The sequence below is a fragment of the Cynocephalus volans genome, chromosome 2 (genome assembly GCF_027409185.1).
Source record: "Cynocephalus volans isolate mCynVol1 chromosome 2, mCynVol1.pri, whole genome shotgun sequence".
NCBI classification, from domain to species: Eukaryota; Metazoa; Chordata; class Mammalia; order Dermoptera; family Cynocephalidae; genus Cynocephalus; species Cynocephalus volans.
This window is the reverse complement of record NC_084461.1, coordinates 9,893,212-9,915,415: the sequence shown is the minus strand read 5'-3', so window position 1 is coordinate 9,915,415 and position 22,204 is coordinate 9,893,212. Positions and strand designations below refer to the sequence as shown.

Genomic DNA, 22,204 nt, shown 5'->3' with positions numbered 1-22,204 from the left:
TGTAACACCAAGGTCAAGGGTTCAGATTTCCATACCAGTCAGCTGCCAAAAAAAAAAGAAAGAAAGAAAAATGAGCGAGCTCATGTCAGGCCTGCAACTCACCCCACAGAGCAAACTTAGGTAACAGGGCAAATTATGAAGATCGGTCTTCTCTATGCAGACAAGGGGGGTGGGCGGGAGGGCACAGTGCTCTTGCCAGCAGGCACCAGGGGCACGTGTACCCACTTCTTTGTTTGGGCTCTTTTATTTACTCTCCGGGATGCATTTCTTCATAATAACTTGGTACCCATGACTCTTCTGACAGCTTGGGGACAGCAGGCTTTGCATCTGTTTCAGGCCAGGGTCTAGCCCTCCTCATGGGCTTCTGTTTCACCCACAGCCACCTCCTCTCTGCTCCAGAGAGCCGGTCCCCACTGACAGCAGGGAGGGACGCGGGCGGAGGCAGCCTGGCACGGCCCTTCTGTGTCCACAAGTCCCACTTTCCAGCGGTATCAAGAACTCCCTCTATCCCACTCCTTGGGAGGGTCCCAGCTGAGGGGACAAAGGTCCTGCAATTCTGATCTTCACCTCCCCGAGGTGTCCAGTGCTGCCCGAGCCTGCTGGGAGGAGCCTGGTGCAGCACAGGCCATCCTGGCGGCCACTGCCGCGTGTCCCCAGAGCACGGCCTCTGCGCACCCAGGCCATTCCAGAACTGCTCTGTCCTCCTCCTCCCTGGTGAGTCTAGCGCAGGGCTGACCGTGCAGCACTTTATTTGCTAAGCCGTGAAAACACTGAGCCGTTCTCCATCCAGGTACTCCTGTCACTGACCATGAGCAACCGGCTCTGGAGGTGACATTGACGGCCAGCCCGCCAGCAGCCATGCTGTGCGCACAGAGGTGGGTCGTTTGTTGTTGCTTTTAATACAAGGGTTCACATTGGCAAGAGGCAACTGAGAGGCACGGAATTGACTTCGCATCCACTCAAACCACGACAGTGACCACATCTACTCCAAAACCGTTTCAGCTGCCAGAGTCCCTGATCTCCCATAACCAAGGAAATCTAAACGGAGGGGCACCTCTCACTTGTGATCAGCAGCATCAACATTGTCTTAGAAATATTTCTTATGTCCAGCTTAGTCATAATTTACTCAAACACTAAAAAGTATTAAAATATACTTCAACTTTCCCCCTAACTATGTTTATATATAAATCCCTGAGAAGGTACCTGTCAACTTGAAATTCGCTATTTACAGTTAACATCAGGAGTGCAAGCACAGACCCTGAGCCCCTCCCTCTGCACAGCAGGGACTGTGCTGTCACATGCAAGGACAGCAGACCAGGTCTCCTTTCCTAAAAAGAAAGTGAGGGGGGACGAAGCACCTGTGCCAAAATTCGGAACCCCCAGCACGGAACCTGGCATGACCTGCCATTCATTCACTCCTGAGGATTTGGAGGTCACGAGATGATGCCTCAGCAGGGACACCATATCTCTTCTTATGAGCCACTTGCTTTTCTGCCCTTTTTAGACCTTAGCGTGGGTGGCACCAGGGATGATCAAGAAATTTAACCAAACCTTGGGAAGAAAGCCGGCAAAGGAAGAAAAGACAAACGAGGGTGGAGAGGGGTGAAGGGGGCAGCAGGGAATGAATGTGGGACGAAGCTGGAGGGGACATTGTGGTGGCCACTGACACAAGAGGAAAAGGGGGGGTCACTGCCCATCAGTCCCCCTCCACAAAGAACACTGAGGAGTATGGGGGGAACCCCTCAGTGAGTAAATGCAGCTGTTTAAAGCAACAAAAATACACAAAAATGAAAAATTAACTCAAAGGATGGTGGATTGGACCGTCACGGAGGTGCATGTTTCTGTACACCTCAGGCACCAGACCACCACATCTTCTCTGATGAATCCCTTGCCTAAAGAGGTAGACATGACAATGTTGCTTAAGAATGGACTGGTCACCACCCTGATGCCAGGCCCATGAACCCCCTCCAGGCAGCTCAGCTCATTCTCTCTCGGTGGGGGGCAAACAAGCCCACCTTTGCCTCTTGTCCCCTTCCCTTTCCCTCACTCCCGAATGACACTGACAGTTCAGTCTAGCAGAGGTGGGAGGGTGCACCTGGCACAGATGTCTGTCTATCCACACGCTCCTGCAGAGCCCCCCAATTGGAGGCAAGAATAACTCTACAGACCACCCTGTGGAGAAGCATCCAGACTTCTCTCCCTGGCTTCCTGCACTTATCAAGTCTGGGCAGGGGGCCTGCTTGCCCCTCCTCCTGCCCACTGCAAAGAGAAGAAAACAAGAGCAAAAGTCTCCCTGCAGGGCAAGGAACGAGGCTTGGCAACACTCTCCTAGACTTGGAAAATTCCTCTACCAGCGAATCTGCTTCCACATGGCAAAAAGGCAAAGTGCCAGGCAAGCTGATGGTGAGCAGAGCACTGAAGCTGCCCAGACCACCTCAAGAGACCACAGAGAAGGGCTTCCTGCAGGAGGCCCCGGATGCAGTTCTGGAGAGAGGGACTGGGGAGAGTCTGCACTCCAACCTGGAACGGCCCTTCCTTTGCATGGGTCTCATTGGGGACCACACCAAAGCCCCCCAGGAAGAGAGGCTTCTCATCTCGCCTGCCAGAGCTCTCCTGCACATCTACAGTTCTCCACGTTGCCCACACAGCCAGCGAATGGCCACTTCCACCTACCCGGGCAAGTGGCAAGCTCTCCCTCAGGGCTGCCAAAGAAATTGCTGGCCTGACCCTCACTTGCTGGCTTCGCAGGCTTTGCTAACTGCACGCGTCTCTAGAGCTGTGTTGCTGATACCAGGCATCACTGGACAAGCCCGATGCTGGCTCCCGTGTGTCCTGTGCACCTGGACAAGGCTGAAACATGCCAGGGAAAGGCCCCAACTTATCCACTTCAGAACTGCTTGCGATCGGAAGAAACCGCCAGTCCTGTGCTGTCGCACCATTGACATCCCATGCATAAGTGGTGACTGAAAATAGGTTGTGCTGAGGTAGAGGGCTGAGCAGGACAAGAAATGTACATTTCTGACCAGTAGGCAGCAAAGGCCCAAGGCTCGGGGTAAGAGTTGGGGGCACCATACCATTCCCGATGCAAGCTTCCCATGGTGGTAAAAGGCAGGAATATTTGGCAACTGACTGAGGGCCGGACACCGAGTGAGCCCAAGCAGAAGCTGCCTAACACTGGCTGCTCCAACGACAATTGGATGTTCTTATGAAGGTGAAACCCGTTGTGGGCACTCAGGATGGGCATCCTGGGACACCACCAAAAGGGCAACGGGGACCTCTCACAATGCCCATGCATTAAAGCTGCTCTTCTCAGTGAAGGCTGCAGTGGAGCCACCTGGGGTGCAGCTCCCCCAGACCAGTGCAGTGGGAACCTCCACAATAGGGACAGGGGCTGGAGTTGCTGACAAGCTGCCAGGCAGTTCTCAGTGCAGCCAGCATTGAGACGCATGGACTAGAGACCGTTTGGCACTGCCTGGCCGGGTCCATGGCTGGCAGATGAGGCTGGGACCAGCGGCAAGCTTGGTGATGCGTGGATTATGTACACGTGGCTGGAAGATGCCACAATGCTGGGAGACATGGAAAAGACAACCTCCAAAAATAACGGAGGTCAGTCACAGCCCTCACCTCCTCCAAGGGGACGTGGCCAAACCCAACTCCTAGGCTACTAGGTGACCCACAGCTACCAATATCAGTAGTTCTCAAAGTGGACCCAGAGCTCTGTGATGTTCATCTTGGTGCCTGTCTGGGATGAAGGAGGAACTCACTAAAATCTGATTTTAAACACTATCATCATCACACAATCTCCCAACAGCCTGGGTGCAGCCTGGTGTCCTGTTCAATGGGATTTTTGGAGAGGCAAGTGTGAGATCCCTGAATGCTCAATGCCCGATGGCGTCGAGTGGGAAGGAATAAGGAGATGCCAGCGCCACTGCTGCCCACAGCATGAGACAGGCATGTAGCCAAGCTTATAGTAAGGAGCTTCCAAATCAGTCTATAATATTTGAAATCTATGGCTTCCAAGTATTTAAATTAAATATTTAAATAAAGTGCATATGTGACAGATACTCTACAACCCAGATGGCTAGAGATTCATTAGAATTTCTCAGTGCTTTGGAGATAAAAGTGTGGACAGAAAACTCCCACTGAGAGCTGGGGACCCAGGACAAATCACATCTGTGCCCTGCCAAAGGCCCCACCTCTTGGAAATCCTATACAGTTGGCATGAGGATGAACTATGACATCAGGGACAGTCATCAAAGGAAAAATAAAAGCAACACCCACACAAGGGAATCTTTGGAATTGAGTCTGCGGGCGGGGGCTGCCCAGTCTACTTCAGGACAATTTGCCTAAAACAAGTTTGCTTAACGTTGAATTCTAATCAATGCTTCTAAAAATCGCTCCCCTGCCCCCATTTCAGTCGTCTGCATTCTGGATTCCTTACTCTTTTTGCAACTGTTTTACATTTAAGGATATCTGGATTCGATTCATCTAAGAGCACATATGACTTAATTTTGTATTTCTGGTATGTTTATTAAATTTGCACCCATTTTATTAAATGACAATTTTATCTCATTTCTATTTTTTAATCTGCTAAAGATTTTGTATCCAATTTATCTAAAGTCCCTTGCTTAAAAAATAAGTTTAGTTCTAGCAATAAATACATGTTTACCTATGTATTGTTTCATAATTTGACAGCATATGCTTTTCATTATTATTACTGTATGGATAAGAGAATTTAAAAAATAAGACACAGTGAAATCCAACCCCTCTGTGTCACATGACCGTTTTGCTGTAAAGTCAATGCCTCCATCAAAAAGAAACAGATGTTTGGCATCACGTAACCGAGTCCGTGACAACACCCAGTGCACACGGGCACCACCATGAGAAGGGAAGGCAGAGACCAAAACAAACAGCAAAAAAGGGAAGAATCCCACGAATTCTGCATAAACTCATACACGTATCACAAATATTTATTGCTAGAAATAGTGTTTTAAACAAAGGGTCCTCAGATAAATGCAATACGAGCTCCATCCCTCCTAAAATGCTGCACGTTTGATAAATAATGACTAAAAATACAAAATGATGCAAGAAACGCCCCTGGATAAATTGGTCTAAAAAACTCTCAGTTGAGGTTCTGTGAAGGGAGACGTTTAGGCCCCCTGGGTGACGATGGCTGGGGGACTGGTTTTAGGCCAATCCATCTGTGCTGTCCCCAGCTCTGCCTTAGGAGCAGCGTGGACAGACAGCGTGGACGTGCACGCCTCGTGGGCCGCGGGCGGGAAGCGCAGGACAGACGCGCCGGGCCCTCCCCGCGCCCGCGTCCCCACGCGGGGACACGCCGTGTGCGCGCGGGGCCCCTTCACGTCCTTTTCCGCCAGGGCGACGCCCGCCTTGCCTTGTGCGCCTCTTCCAGGCGCTTCCTCTCCGCCTCCTCCGCCCGCCTCTTTTCCTCCTTGACCTCCTTGTACCGCCACTTGGGGATCTGCAGGTGGCCGCTGTCCTTGGTGCTGCCCTTCCGGGACGCGCGCTCCGGCTGGAAGGTGGGCGCGGGCGCCTTGCTGATGCGTACCTTGGGGACGACGACGCCCGGGCGCACGCTGCTGCGCCTCAGCAGCTGCAGGGGCAGGAGGCTGGCCTTCCGCGACGAGGGCGCGGGTCGCCGGGCCCCCAGCGGGGCGGCAGGCGGGAGGCTGGCTCTCGGGGTCCCCTCCCGAGAGGCCCCCGAGGCCTGGGAGGTCCGGACGTCCTGCTCCGCGTCCTCCGCCTTGTCCCTCTCCCGGGCACGGGTGTCCTGGCTCCCCCGCGCCGCCAGGATCTCCTGCACCGCCAGGCGCCTTTTCCCCACGCAGGGGGGGTTCTCGGGGCACACGGTCTGGCAGCCGATGGCCATGGCGGGGCTGTAGAGGCTCGTGGTCATCCTGACCATGTGGTCGAGGACGCCCCCGTCCTCCAGGCCCCGGCCCGGGCGGGAGGGCAGCAGGGACCGCACACACTCGGCGAGCCTCTGCAAGCAGCTTTTGGAGCCCGGGGGCTTCAGAGCAGTCTCGGGCTCCAGCGGCAGCTCCGGCTTGTACTTCTCGCCGAACTGCTCCGGGCAGGGGCGCTCGAGCAGCCTCTGCATGAGCCGCACGGCCTCCCCGCGGCCCGTGTACGCGGCCCACTCCGGGGGCGACATCCCGCGGCGCGGGTCCCTCGCCTGCATATCTGCTCCTGGAAAACGGAAAGCACAAACAAGAGTGGGTGGTCGCGACAGGGGCTCTTCCCTCCCACAGGCAGAAAATGGAGCAAAAGCAAAACTTCCAAACCTGAGAACAGGCTCCACCCTAGACCTTCCACACTGGGACGAACGCGCCGCCTCTGACCCCACCTACTGCGTTTCCTGATGGAACAGAGCGCACCGTTTACGCCTCCATCTGATGGTTCCCGAAATAAGAACCAGCCTGAATTCAGCGCCTAAATCACGGGATTTTTTTAAAGAAATAAGATTCCATGGCTTTCCAGCAATGGAGAGATGGCAAGACAACAAAGGTGCCTTGCGAATGCTTGGATGATGTGCCTAGAATGTTCTAGAAATACCAACAGTCATTTGCAAAGCACTTGGTGCCGTCTCACTTGGAGGACGGCTGTGGGGTCTATTTTGTGAGAGGTGGTGGCCCTTCCCTTCGCACGCTGGCTGGTTAGCTAGCCACGGGTCTGTCACCTTCACCAGACAGTGGGCTTCTCCAAGACAGAGGCCACATCCTATTTACTTTTGTTTCAAAGCATCTAGTCCTGGCAGGCAGCAGGCTTGCTTTTCACAAAGGTTCCTTGATTGGCAGTCACAGTGGCTGAGGAACCTGCCTGAGGCTGCAAAGCTGGTAATGTAGAGTGAGGGTCTCAGACTTGGCTCTCCTGACCTCGGCCCAGTGCACTTCCTACCTGCTGCATGTCAGGCAGGTGTGACGGTTAGTTTTTCTGTGTCAACTTGGCTAGGCTGGAGTACCCAGTGAGAAAATCAAACACTAATCGAGGTGTTGCCCTGAAGGTGTTTTGTAACTGTGGTTAACATCTACCCTCAGTTGACTCTAAGATAAGGACATGACCCTCCGTAATGTGTGTGGGCCTCGTCCAATCAGCTGAAGGCCGTAAGAGCAAATACTGAGCTTTTCTGGAAGTGAAGAAATTCTGCTTCAAGACTGCTATATTGACTCCTGCCTGCATTTCACCTGCAGGCCCCCCCTACAAATTTTAGCCTCACCAACCCCCACAATCGTGTTAGCTAATTCCTTATAATAAATTTCTTAATATAAACATTCCATTGTTTCTGTTTCTCTGGAGAACCTTGACTGATACATCCCTTACACTAGTCACTTCCTTAATAAATCTCCCAATACCACCCACTGCCCCCCAATTATTGTGAAGATAAACTTCAACTCGACATGGTGAAATCTGCATATGTTTCATATTGAAATTAATATGGAATTGTTGTTCAATTAATCTTAGTCCAGTTGCAGCCCCACATATAGTTAAAAATCATTCAGGATTTCAAGTCCCATCAGTCATATCGCCACTGGCAAAGCAATGTAGAAAACTGGGGCAATTATCTAGTCTGCCAGCTCCCTGGGGACTGAGCCCCGCAGAAGCTTCTTCATTTACATCCCACACAGACCCAGGTGTCTGACACGTGGGGGCTGATCTGCGTGTGCGGAACTGAGAGGGGCGGGGGTGCAGACACTTCCCTGCCCCGCCAGCGCACAGCGGCCTGTGGCCCAGGCAGACAGGGCTCACCTGAGCTCGCCTGATGATGGTCTTAGGTCTGTGACACATTAAAGAATAGCCATGTTAGAAGAGTGGTAATAATTTGGAACTGGAAATCAAGATGGAACTTATTAGCTAGAGTACAATTTATAAACTGACTAAAATGAAAAGGGGGCAGTAAAACTGTCATTGTGAAAAACAGATGACACATTAAACCTTAATTAATTGCGCATCACTTAAAAAAGGAACAAACTGCAAAATTAAAATCTTAATGAATGCTGCTTGAAAGAGATATTTTTCAAATGCTAATGGAAACTAAAGGCACAGCTGTCCAAAGTTTTGCCTCTTCTTCTGTTGTTTTTCCACCTTTCTGAAATGATCTCGGAAAATACAAACTCTCTAAAACACAAAGGCTGTTCAGCTCTAGAATCGGAATCATGGCATAAATTGGGGGCCACCTGCTCAGAAACTAACTTTATGGGCAATATTAATGGCCTGAGCACAGCAATTAAATTATGAAGACAAGTACTGATGATTAACATTTTATTCATATAAAATACCTTTCGGAGAATACAGAGACCTTCCAAAATGCCCCAGGAGACTGCCGGCAACCTCGCCTCCCACCCAACCTTGCTTCACCCTGTGCTCAAACGTGTAGACAAGAGTCGGGCTCTTGCCAGTGGGCCCACGTGCTGCCACATTGAGTGCTGTGGGCTGTCTGTGCAAAACCCTATTTTATTCAAGGCAGCAACACACTCACTCCTAGGAAATGTGTCACGATTGGTCTGACCCAGGGTTTCTCATCCTTGGCACTACTGACATTTTGGGCCAGAAAATTATTTGCCGTGGGGGCTATCCTGTGCATTGCGGGACTTTTAACAGCATCCCTGGCCTCTACCCTCCAGATGCCAGTAGCACTTCACCAGTTATGACAACCACAAATGTCTCCAGCCAAATGTCCCGTGGGGGGCAACGTCACCTCCCTTGAGAATCACTAGTCTAATCTAATGACTGCAATCCTATTCCCCATTTTTAAGCCTGCCTCACAGCTCAGGCTGGCCAAGTCACCTAGTGCTGGTCCACAAGCCCTAAAGAGGAGTTTGCCTCCTGATAAAAGGGACCAATGTGGGTTGGTGCTGCTGCTGCTTTGTCTGAAACAGGGGTCTGGGGACTGGAGGTCTGGTGACTCACGTGGAATCAAGAGGTGACAAGTCAACAAGCTAAGGTGAGCTGAATGGACAGAAGACAAGAACTGGGGTCTATGATGTCTTCATAGAGTCCCAGGCCAGCTCTAGATGGTGACAGCAAACCTCAAGACTTCTAGTAAGGTGAGAAAATAGATGCCTGTTTTCTCTGAGCCATGGTCAAGTCAGGATTTCTGTCACTTGCTGCAGAAAGCATTCCAAACAGGTGCTAAAGGGAAAAGATCTACTTTCTATCACTCGATTTCACAAGCCCTTTCCCCTGGGAGTCACAGCCAGGCCCAGCAGGAGGTGACAGAGCAAGAAGCCCCAAATGTGTTACTTCCTTTCTATTCCTCCACCCCCATGCCCATGTTATCCACCCTACAAAGCCCAGTTCATGTCTCCCTCCTGCCAAGAGGCCTTTCCTGGTCACTGGTCACAGGGACCACTGTGCACCAGCCCTTGGTGGCCTTGTCCTGTGCCACCTCTGGCCTGTTTCTTGGGCACTGGGATATAACCACGCGCAGGAGCCTGTGCTCCAGCCCTGCAGTGATGACGAGCCACCTCTGCAGTATGGCAGGTGGACACCCTGCACCCCTGCCCCAACGAGGGACCCAAGTTGGAGGACAAATTCCCTAGTTCCCTGCCCCTTGGTGGGGCATTTCTGAGATGTCTTTTGTTCGTCTCTGAGAGGGTCCAGCAGGACTGACTCCCACCCAGCTGTGCCCAAGGGTAACTGGCTCATTAGCACGCACTTATCAGCTTCCAGCCATTCCCAATCTCACCTCCCTCACCCTCACACCCCCAAGTCCTTGCTTCGGGATCTGCTTTTGGGGATGATGTGGAACGCTGGCTAAAAACTTGAAACAATTCCAATGTGGCAAATTCTCCGTTTATCAGAAATTCATGCTTTCCTTACAAACAGAAGAAATCTCTGTATGGATGCAAATCATCTGGCTTTCCAGAATTACATAGTCAGGGCTTGCCTACGACGAGAATGACCATCCTGTCAACAACGGGAGTGTCTCTGCCCTCTGTTCCTCTCCTGCCTTTACGTCTGCCTTGTTCCCTGGAATTGCAAGAAGGTTCAAGGTTTTCCTTTGCTTGTTTTTAATTCCCCAAGGCTGCAGCAATAGGTGTAAAACTGAGCTCTCTTAAGCAGGTCTGGAACCTGCCAACCTCCACAAGTTCTGCTTCTATTCAGAAAAAAATCATGTCCTTGGTATGGCTTCTGTGAGCCACTTATTTAAACAGACCTGTCACTTTGGGGCATTAATATTCCATTGAATTAACAAGGTTCTGCAGCCTTCTCCCCCATGATTCTCATCAGCAGAGCTGATATTATTCCTTAGGAAGCAAAAAACCAAAGATCCAATAAATCAGCCTTTCAGAACCTGATTATATTTTTTTATTAAAATCCAAAGTTCTGACAATTCTAATATTATTTTGTTCCCCCTGACAAGGTAGATAAAAGCTGATAGATGCTTGTATGTTAGGAACTCTAGGAAAATCCAAACCATTTAGGGGGCACCCAATTCAATGATTGATCATTTCTAAAATGAAGTGATTCCTTTTGAATACAATGAAATTGCAACTCAGAAATGCAATTCAGGCCGCCCCGTGGCTCACTCGGGAGAGTGCGGCGCTGGTAGCGCCGAGGCCGCAGGTTCGGATCCTATATAGGGATGGCCGGTGTGCTCACTGGCTGAGCATGGTGCAGACCACACCGTGCCGAGGGTTACGATTCAGGTGCAGAAAAACACTCAGGTACAGAAGAATATTACACCTGGAAAAATTAGTACGAGAAACACATTTTTTACCGTTAATATGTAATGCTGGTGCCTTTTGATTTTAAAATTATCACAGGATAACCATTCTGCAATTAGCTATCAAGTTACCTTATCAGCTGTACATAAAAGCATTCTATGTTGAAGTGTCAATCTAAAAGAAATGTTCAGGCTATTAGTATCTTTAAATTTTTAAATTTTTCTTAATATTGATATATTTAAGTGGAAGTCAGAAGCTATTTAAAAACAGCTATGCAAATTTTTTAAATATCTCAACAAACATCCTGATTGCTGTCCACCAAACCCAGAAAGACCATTCAATCACATATTGTTTCTTTTAAAATATATCCACGCATCAACAGTAAAAGCAGAATAAAACCCACTTTTCTGGGAAGAAAAACTGTAAACTTACTTAGTAGTGATAGTAAAAAATGAAAATATTCTAGAAGTTAAACACTACAACCAAAGCCTAAAAGGGCAGATCAAAAGCTCTCTGAGTATGTGTCATGTTTTCATTTTAGGAAGGAACACAGAATAAGCTAGAAAGGAGGAACAGAAGAGAGGAAAGATTCTCTTCTCACTTTTTCTGTCCTTTCCCATTTAAACTATTTATATCATTGGTTCTCAAGAGGAGGCAATTTTCCCCCCAGGGGGACATGTGGCTGGAGACATTTTCGGTTGTCACAACTGGGGGATGTTTAAGTCATCTAGAGCAGAGGCCTGGATGCTGCTAAAAATCCTACAGTTTGCAGGACAGCCCCCACAACAGTTATCTGGCCCCAAATGTCAACAGTGCTGAGATTAAGATTTCCCTGTGATACATGTTTATTACCCTCAATAAGAAAGTTTAAGTATCTCATCACAAGGCTATTTTTCAAAGGGAAAAATATACCATATTTTTTCATTCATTTAACAAATAACTACTGCACATAAATCTACCAATAATGGTTGCAAAGGCAATGATCATAATCAACATTTACTGAAGGCTTCCTCCACGCCAGGCATGTGTCCACAGGCTGTCCCTACATGAGCTCACCCAAACGCCACCACGCCTGCCTGCGGTAGGTGCTGCCAATGCCTCGTTTTATAAGAGGAAACTGAGGCCCAGAGAGATAAGCAACTGGCCCCAAGGACAGAGATGGTAAGTGCAGGAGCTGGATTAGAAATCAGAATCCTGGTTTCTGGGTCATTTCTGTTGACTTCTGTGCTCTGCAGGAGTCAGAGTTCAGGGAGGGACACACCAGAGGCTACAACAGACCATCCTGTACCCATGCAGATTATTCTAGACTATGATGGGGGAGGGGCTGAAAAGGAGGAAGGGGGAAGGGAGAGTATATAAAACCTAATGTCAAATTTGTATCCAAATAACAAGCCCACTGCCCTCGAGCGGACTCATTATTCCAGGAGATGAGACAGGTGATTCAGCAATCCTGTAAATGCTACTGGCAAATGCCTGAAACCTCTAAGAGACCCGGGGATGAATGTGCCAGGGAAACAGAGCCCCCCGCATTTCCCAGAGGGATTAGAAGGCAATCGACCTTAAAAAATTTTTAAAGAAGTTTGTAATTCAAATTAATTCTTCAGGAAAAATGCACTGATGTGATTGACACCATACATTTTCAGCAGAAAAAGTAAATTACTAAAGATCTACACTCAATTATAACTAGATCCAGAAGCAGTAAAAGCGGATAAAGCTTCCACCAAACACAAAAGCATCACATTATCACCATTTAATTAAGGGGAAGCATCTCTCATTGATATAGGACAGTCATGGTCTAAATGCTGTTAAAACTGATATCTTATTTTTTAAAAATGAAACTGTCACTGAATCAAAAGTACAATCAATGGGATTCATTTTAATTACGATCTCTTTTTATTTCCAAGAAGGTTTCCATCTTTGAAGCCTCTATCTTCCTTCACTGAATTTATTTTTCTTATAGCATCCCCTAAGACACTCAGGTTAAAGCAGGAGAAAAAATAAAATCCAAAGCAAGTTGTGAATCCCATAACTCCAAATTAATCACAAGAAAAATAGCAGATGGGCTCAGGTTGGGTACAGTGCACACCGGCAGGTATCAAGACTGTCAAATCATGAACAGGTTAAGACTGAGAAACTGTCACAGAGTGGAGGAGACTGGGTATACATGATGCGTAAATGTGGGAGCCTGGCTGGGGTCCTGGGACAGAGAGGGACATTAACAGGAGAACTGAGGCCTGGAAGAACTCTGATGCCATCTTTGGGATAAGAGGGTGCTATGGTTTGAATGTTGTGTCCTCCGAATTCATACATTGGAACTTCATACCCACTCTGATGGTATTAAGAGGTGAGGACTTTTGGGGGTGATTAGTTTATGAGATCTCTGCCTTCATGAATGGGATCTGTGTCCTTATAAAAGAGGCCTGAGGGAGCCTCCTTAACCTCTCCATCATGTGAGGACACAGCGAGAAGGAAAGGGCCCTCACCAGACATTGAATCTGCTCGCACCTTGATCTTGGACTTCCCCATCTCCAGAACTGTGAGCAATAGATTTCTATAGTTTATAAATTGCCCAGGCTGAGGTACCTTGTTATAGCAGCAGGAAAAGACAGAGGGGAAGTGTCACTCTTCAGGAACTCCTGGCAGCAAGTGGAACTGGCTGAACCCAGTGCCAAGAGCAAAAATAAAGACAAATTAAAATAATGACAATGAATAATGGTGATGGCAGCACTGAACATTGCCTGAGATATTAGCTGCTGACTCTGCATCTGACACCACATGTGCTTCACACACATTTTCTCATTTAATTCTCCAAATAACTCGATGAAGTTGTGAGAAAGATGATCACGTCGCATTTTAGAGTGAAGAAAAGAATTAGGAAAGATTAATCATGCGGAATTTAGCTCGATAGTTCATTACATTTGTAAAGCCCTTGAGAGTTTATAAAGTACGAGTATGGTCGTATTCCAGCCTCAGGGAGGTGGGAGAGAGAGGGGTCATTACTCCCATTTCACAGATGGGGACAGAGAAGTGCTTTCTCCAAGACAACGAGGTTATAAGAGGAAAGCAGGGTTGTTGCTCTTGCTGCTGCAAAGCCGTAGCCTGAGAACTTTCCATGCTATAGTGCACCATAGAAAAAGGAAAGTGCTGCATGACACATCACCACCCAGCTCCAGCCACCAGCACGCAGGGGGCTAGGATGGCCGGGCTGTCCTCCCCACCCCCGTGACCACCTTTAGTAGGACAGTCTTGCCGTTTAGAGCCAAGACGAGAACACACCTTTCTGAAGAATAACAAATATGGGGAGGGCTTGCAAGCAGGCTGAGTGGACAGGAGGAGGCCAGGGGGTGAGGGATGATGTCACCTCTCCCAGAGCTCAGCAGGGAGCAAGAAGGGAGGCCCTGCAAGGTAACCAGTGCTGTGACCTCCCTCCGTGACCCTGAAGGCCTTTGCTTTGGGCTTTTGTTTGTTTTTTTTTAACTCAGATAATGAACTATAACCTGAACAAAGAAACTATTCTTGTTGCAGTTGCTAGGCTTTGTATCTATGGGAGTGATTCTATTCTTTAAAGGAGCAGCTCCAGTGTTCCCGGGGCCCCTGCACACTGCACAGGACAGGTGGGACGTACCTGCTAGCATCAGGGCTCGGATACACTCTGTTCGTCCCTGCATGGCGGCTTTCATCAGGGCCGTGAACCCGAACGCATTCCTCCTTTCAAGGTCAAGACCAGGGAAATAGTTCAGCAAGTAGTTGGTGATGGTGGCGTGCCCTGAAAAGAGAAGCACACACGTGTGTAGGTTCATGCTCCCACAGACAGCGCTCATTCCAGCAAGGCCTTCCTAGAGAGAGAGAAACGCCGAGTCATGCCTGGGCCCATCTGCTGAGGGTGTGTGTTTTCCTCTCCAGCACCAAGGTAGCATCCTCCCTGGCCACGGCGTTGCTGTGTCCCCTTCAGCAGGCACTGGGCTGTCCCGACACACTGGAGAGGAGCGAGGACACAGGGGCAGTTCGTGGAGAGCTGACCCTGCCAGGCAGGAGCCCTCAGCTCCCACAGGAGCCTCCAGTGCAAACACGCGGAGAAGCAAATGAGCTTCAGAACCATTTCCAAGTGCTCCAGAGCTCCAGGGAGGAAAAAGTCATCGTCATAGCAATAGGGTGTTGCTAATTCACACTGACACCCGCTGTTACCACTCAGAAGCATAGCACGCTCTCTGTCTCTCTCTGTCTCTCTCTCTCTCACACACACACACACACACACACACACACACGGAGTGTTGTGACCGAGCCCCCATAAATCTAAGCAGGGAAGAATATTCATTTGAGAATATAGATTTCTCCCCTTTCTCGCCTTGCACCTCCCAAAAGGATCTGATTTTCTGCTCCTTCCCAGAGGGATTCTCAAAAAGCCCGTGGTGCTCTCAGTTGGAGATGAATAAGGAAAACATCATGTAAAAAGCACCATCTCCAGGATTCACCCACGGAGCACCCAAACGGAGTGGGAGACTGTCCTCATATAGAACTATCTGGGCCACAAAAGGTGGCTCTTGGGTCAGCTGTCCATGCCACCTGATGCCAACTAGCCCATACTCCTTAAGTCCTTGTGTGATACACTCCCCCCATGCCCCATCCACTGGAGCAGGGTCGCAGCCTTGGCACTCATGGCATTTGTGGCCGGATGGTGCCCCACTCATGTGGGGCTTTCTGCACACTGCAGGATGGTTAGCTGCAGTCCTGGTGTCCACTCACTAGATGCCAGTAGCAACCACCCTCCACTCCCACCCGGTTTGTAACAAAACCAAAAAACGTGTCCAAACATTGCCAAATCGCCCGTGGAGGGCAAAATCACCCTGGTTCGGAAGTATCGTCCCAGAGGATCGGGCTTCACTGTTTCGTGACCAACCACAGCAGGTGGAAAACAGATTCCTCTCCTGTCCTTCATCCCCTTGCACTGGCCAGACCCCTCTCCTCAGCTGCCAGCCTCAGAAATGTGGGCGGTCTGCAAAGCCCCCCTTCCTGAGCCCCAGTGGGGGGCTGGGTGCCAGCCCCCACCCTTAGACACCGATGATGACCTGGCTCCTGTAAATCTCCACCCCCTGCATGTTCTTTCGCACTCCCCACGCCAGGGCTGCAGGTAGCGGGCCTCGTGGCCATTTCGATGCACTCGCTGTCATTAGCTTAGCAGCCCTCCCTCCCTGCAGGGAAGCGTCTACACCAGTGGAAAAGCCAGGACCCCCGTGGCCCAGAATCCTCTCCCCATCCGTCTTCAGGGCAGAGGCTTCCAGTGGTTGGCGCTACGTGTGCTCTGGCCTCAGAGAGGAGGCGAGGCAGACTCGCCGCCTTGCCCGCAGCCTGGGGAGGTGGGACGGCTCCAGGCTGCGTGGGCGCCCTTGGCCTTGGCTCCCCCAGCCCGACCAGTCCTGCAAACCCAGCGCTAATCCTCCCAGCATGCTGAGTGGCTTCTGTCTTCCCAGCCACACCCCGATGATACGCTGTCCCTGCACGGATCCAGCTTCCTCCTCTGAGGGACATGCGGACACTGCAGCTGCTGCCACCGATGTTAAATCCTGTGGATGAGCTTCTCACCAACTTTCAACGCGAAAACAAACAAGCAACAAAAGTAAGAGTGTGGCCTCTCCTAACAAGCACAGCTGACTGCATGTGACTGACCTCAGCCCGTCTCCCGAACTCACCACACACTGAAAGAGGGGACTATGGGCCTGTCTGAGAGAGAAGTCCTGACGTATATGCCAGTGTTAGGACAAACGCTGACAAGCGTGAGTGCCAGGACCTTCACAAGCAGGACACAAAAGGGCATGACCCTGGCTGTGTGACTCGCGGGGCTGGCCAGCAGCTGGTGCTTTTCTGACTCGCATACACCACTTTACCGTCCTTTGTCACTTGTGTCACTTGTAGGGGTGGCGGGGAATGGAGCAGCTGTCAGGCACCCAAAGCAACTTAATTGCTGGAAACCACAGGGGGTGGGCGATCCTTTGATCTCCATTTGGTTTGTGGTCCAGTTAAACATTCTGCAGCACTTGTCATTTAGATTTAGCCAGTCTTCAATTCCTGTACAGCCATTTCTTTAACAACGTGAAATAGCGTGTCTGTCGCAATTTTCGGCACGATGTCTTTTGCACTGATATATCCTCAACACGTTGAACAGGCAAGGAGAGGGGGAAATGAAAATCCGCGAAGCAAACTGCCATTACACAGATCTGTTCTGTGTATCATGTCGAGTTCAGAAAAACCAACATGCAGCCAACTCATTCTCACTACAGGCTGAAGCTCTCCGTAACCCAAGAAATCGCTCCCCGCTTCTCCCTGGCTTTCCCAGGACAGTAGAATAATGCCTCTTATCTCACAGATGATGTCACTCAATGGAAACCAAGAGTGCGAGAATGTAAAACCATGACAACTAGCCAAAAGGGAGCTACCCTTTTCTTAAGTGAATATCTGCACACAGAGCTTTCCTTGCACAAGGGGACCCAAACATGCATCATATCAAAATCTAGCTTGAGCCTAGTCCAACTTAGACATTATGGAACACGATTTGGTTCCTGCAATCCTCAGATAAGCCCTTTTAAAGGGTAGGCTCACCATAGAGACCCCAAGGGCACCCCACCTCCCCACAGTGAGTCTTATCTTGCCTAAGAGAAGGGCACAAGTGACCCAGAGAGTGAGTTTGCATGAAATTGCTTCAGTGGAACACAGTGTAGACAAAGAGCTTAGTACTTAAGAGAGCTGCCCCTGAGAACACTCAAGTTCATGTCCCAGGCCTGCCCCTCAAAATCTGGGTGACCCTGGGAAGGTGAGTGAACTTTTCTGCATCCGTAAAATGAGAGATAATGCTAACCTCGTAATTGTGAAAATTACAGGAGATACTGTGTGTAAAAAACGCCCAGGAGAACAGACAAATCTCCTGGCAGAAAAATTCCAAAGCATCTGCGCAGGCACCCCACTCACAAGGAGGTGGAACATTCCCGCGGCTCCTTAGTTTGTGGGCTGTGCGTAGTGGCTCCCCTCCAAAGAGTGTAATACGGAAAGGGGGGCCGGTGGAGAACAACTTCACCATGGAGGGACCAAGCTCCCACGACCCCAGCCAGGTGATCAAGGTCCGCGTCGCCAGTGATAAGTCATTCTGGTGGCATGTACCCTTGATAAGATGCCCTGAGAATGGCCCTTTACCATGCGGTCCTCCTCCAATAAAACCCATAATTCCAGTGTAGTCATGAGAAAAGCATCAGACATATCCAAATATTGAGGGACATTCTACAATATATGAATATGAGACAGGCGCTCCCCAAAACTGTCAAGGTCATCAAAAACAAAGGAAGTCTGAGAAACCGTCACAGCCAAGAGAAACCTAAAGAGACATGATGACTAAATGTAATGTAGGATCCTGCATGGAGTCCTGGAACAGACAAAGAACATGAGGGAAACACTGAGGAAGTCTAAATAAAGAATGGACTTTAGTTAATAATAATGCGTCAGTATTGGTTCATCATAGCAATGTAAGATCGTAACAGAGGAAACTGGGTGCAAGGTGTGTGGGAATTCTCTGTACAGTCTTCGCAGTTTTTCTGTAAGTCTAAACTATCCCTGGGCTGGCTGGTTAGCTCAGTCGATTAGAGTGTGGTGCTGATAACACCAAGGTCCAGGGTTTAATCCTTGTACCAGCCAGCTGCAAAAAAATATATATATATATATGACCTATTATATATATATATATGACCTATTCTAGAATGGAAAGTATATTTTTTAAAAGAGAACAGACACAGGGCATTCGAAGAGGGCCGGGTGGGGACGATGATTCACGGCCACCTGCCCGGTGTGGATTCCCCACGCCCCCATGCTTGTGCCTTCCCAGCAGCAGCGGATGCTCCCAGCAGGCTGCACACGGTAAACAGAAGGTGGGACGGTGCGGGGAGACGGAGTGATTCAGAGCACTCCTGCAGAGGTGAAGGGACAGGCCTCAGTGTAACGAAAGAGGATGGCCAGAGATGACTCCGGGCACCCCCACCCCCAGGTTTTCCAGCTCTGCGTGGATGCCAGTGGCACCTTCACTGAGAGCCTGTGGAGTTAGAAATCCACGGTCCCCCAGGCTGACTCAGCCCGACCCCACAATGCTTCTGTGTTTCCCGGCTCACTGTCCCCCAAGCCCCATGTGAAAAACTTTAAACTTCTCACACTCTAAGTCACCTACCTCACAGCAAACCCCTCTCCTGGGAGATGACTCACATCCTGCTTGAAAGAGGGAACAGAAACCGCAGGAAGGGAAGCCCCAGAGCTTTCCCCATCGCCCCGCAAAACTGGCCCACACTCCTACCGAAGACGAAGGGATCCTCCTCCTGTTTAAAGACGCTGATCCCTCCTCCTCCCCGTCCTTGGCTTTCGAGCCACTCCCCGCCACTTCCATGGAAACTCCGTGCTACCAGCTGGCTCCTCGCTCTCTTCCACCTCTCCCTCCCTGCAGACGCGCTCCCAGCAGATTGCATCGTGGGCCCCGCTCTCCCCCGCCTGTTGCCAGGTAACTCCACAGCTCTTCTGCCAAGAGGAACTCCGGCCAGTGGGAAGTTTGCAGCCAGCCGTGGCGAAGCAGACGCTGGAATGACCCAGCCAGACTCCCTCGCATGCCTGTGCCTCAGCTGACTCCCCAAGAAGAACAGGCCCAGGCCAGCTCACTGGTCCCAGGAAGAGGACAAGGACTTTGTGGGGCAGATCTGCCCCAGCGAACATGCCTGGGAACAGGGTCCCCAGCTTACCCACGACAAGGGGAAGCCCAGCCCACCCATAGATGCATGAGCAAGAAAAATGTCTTACACTAGAGTTTGGGGATTGCTTGTTAGGCAGTCACAGCTAGCTGACGTGCAGGCTCAAGGGTCTCGCATCTTAAAAATATATATAAGCAGCAATGACCCCTGTGCACCTGTCCTCACGTCCCAGCCACCCACCGTCCATCAACTCCTTTTCAATCTAATTTCCCCCCTTTCCCCCCAACTTTGTCTTCTCTCACTCTTGCTGCTGATGCTTCTCTAATTCTACTGCATCCGCCTTCAGACGGTCCCCAGTGGCTGTCCTGCAGCAAATCCCAGGGGCTGTTTGTCGGCTCTCCTCTCCACAGCATTGGCCACCACTCTCTTTCCATGGATATCCTGACAGCTCATCCTTCTGATTTTCCTTCTTATCAGTTTTCTTTTTTTAACTTGATACATAATAGTTGCACATTTTTATGGAGTACATTGATAATTTGGTACGTGTATACAATACACAATGATCAAATCAGGGTAATTGGGATACCCATCACGTCACACACTTATCATTTCTTGTGTTGGGAACATTCCAAATCTTCTCTTTGAGCTATTTGGAAATATACAATAAATCATTGTTAACTGCAGTCACCCTCCTGTGCTGTCAGATGCTAGAACTGATCCCTTCTGTCTAACTGTACTTCTGTACCCACTACTACCCCCTACCCTCACCAGCTTCTGGTAACCACAATACTACTCTCCACCTCACGAGATCAACTTTCTTAGCTCTCACACAGGAGTGAGAACGTGCGATATTTGTTTTTCTGTGACTGGCTTATTTCACTTCACATCCTGTCCCTCCAGTTCATCCATATTGTTGCAAATGACAGGATTTCATTCTTTTTTATGGCTGAATAATATTCCATCATATATCTCTCCTTCCTGACATGCTGCTGTTTCTTAGCTGCCTAACTAAACCCTCTCCTCATCCCACACACTCTCTCTTAGCCTACACAATCCCATGGACCCAGTGACCAGCGCTAAATCCCCAAATCAACCATCTCTAGTTCTATCTCTCTTCTTGAGTCTCTTACCTAAATATCTGTCTACTGGATATTTCATCTCGAGTGTCCCACCAACAAACCAAACTCAGTGCATCACGCCCAAAGCATCTCTCTTCCAAACCTGCTCCTCTCCCACATTCCTTGTTCAGTGATGAGTAAGACCAGACACCTGGCTGCTCAAGCTGGAAGTCTGGGCTTTGTTCCAGACCCTCCCCCCACGCAGCCAATCACGGAATTCTGCCACCCCCACCTCTTCCATATCTCCCAAGCCCGCCCTATTACCCCTCTCCCTCTTTACTCCGTGTCCCCGCTGGGCCACAGCTCCTCTCCTAACAGGGCTCCCTGGCTCTGCCCCTGCCCTCCACCCGTTCTCCACACTACCAGCGTGAAAACTCCCAGAAGAAACACTTCTGGCCCTGACAAACCCTGCTCATCCTTCACGGCTGTTGCTCTTTGGATGAAGTCTCGGCTCTTTAGCGAGCTTCTTTTTACCTCTTCAGCCTCGGCTCTTGTCACCAATGCCCTTCCGCTCTACTTTGTGATCACCCAACTCTCCTTCCCATTTGCCCAGCACCATGCTTTCTCTGACCTAGTCGCCTCTGCACATGCTGGGCCTCTCCCTGGAATATTCTGCCTCCCCTTTTTACCTAGCTGCCTGACGAGCCATCTCTTCCAATGCAAGTTCTTCCATGAATGCAAGTTCATCATGTCCCATGATGTCCCATCGTCCACATTCCCACGTGGATGTGATTCCCACAGCCACCCCAACCCTCATTACCCTGTCCACAAATCCAAACTTCCAACTGACTGCAAGCTGTAGGTGCTCAATAAATGCTCCTTAAATAAAAAAGCTCCAAGATTCCCACTTCTCCCTCAGGAAAAGTTCATTTATTAAAAGGTCTCTAATTATCAAGCCATAACCCATGTCATCTAAAATTAAGTGGATATCACAATTATTAGTTATTGATTCATTTAGCATTTTCTTGAATGCCAATTATGGGCTAAGAATCTTGCTATCACTAAGAACACAGGAACAACTGAGATGCATATTCTTCATTCAAAGCAAGAGCGCAGAGGATAAATGCAGCTGCTCTAAAAATGGAAAAATGGTTCAGAATTTGGGTTGTCTGAATTCTTGACTGGTTTGATTTCAGGTACTCAAAACAGTTCTCACACCAGGCCAGTAGGGGGAACTGTCGACTTCAGAAATGTTATATACCACCACCATGAAGGTGCAAACAGGCTGTCCCAGGAATTCTTACCCAGCAGAGGGAAAATGCGGACAGAGCAGCAGGGCTAGCTGTCCGGGAGGCAGCACCTGGTCTCGCCTCTGTTTGCGGGCCAGGCAGGCTGCAGAGCAGGCCCAGGCTCCTCCTGCCCAGCCAGGGCAGGGGCTGGCATTGCTGCAGCCGGTCAGAACGGCTCAGAATACCGGCGCTTACAGGAAAAAGCAAGTCACTCTTAGGAAACTGGAGGCTCCCCAAGTTCTAATTTCTTATCTGAAACAGTACAAACTGAGAAAAAACAAAGCACTTCGAAAGACCATGAAGATTGCAACGAGGTCAGACTAACATCATGATCATGTGTAGTAATAATAAAATAAGATCAATCAAATGAAGAGGCATTTATCCTGAGTTCCAACCAGGCCTTAAATTCTCCTCTGAACTGGGACCCTCCCCGATTCCTGCTCAGGAGCCACAGCCAACCA

The 22,204-nt window shown here is 49.7% G+C and overlaps 1 protein-coding gene across 1 annotated transcript in view; it reads right to left on the bottom strand.

The window, feature by feature from the left end:
- Window positions 1–5,359: 5,359 nt before the first annotated feature.
- ANKRD33B (ankyrin repeat domain 33B) overlaps window positions 5,360–22,204 on the bottom strand; it is a 73,943-nt gene continuing 57,098 nt past the window's right edge. Inside the window, exons 3-4 of the mRNA XM_063085470.1 lie at window positions 14,314–14,454; window positions 5,360–6,210 (exon numbers count right to left, since the gene is read on the bottom strand). Of these exons, the coding sequence (XP_062941540.1) occupies window positions 5,360–6,210; window positions 14,314–14,454 (992 nt within the window). The remainder of the gene's footprint in view (window positions 6,211–14,313; window positions 14,455–22,204) is intronic.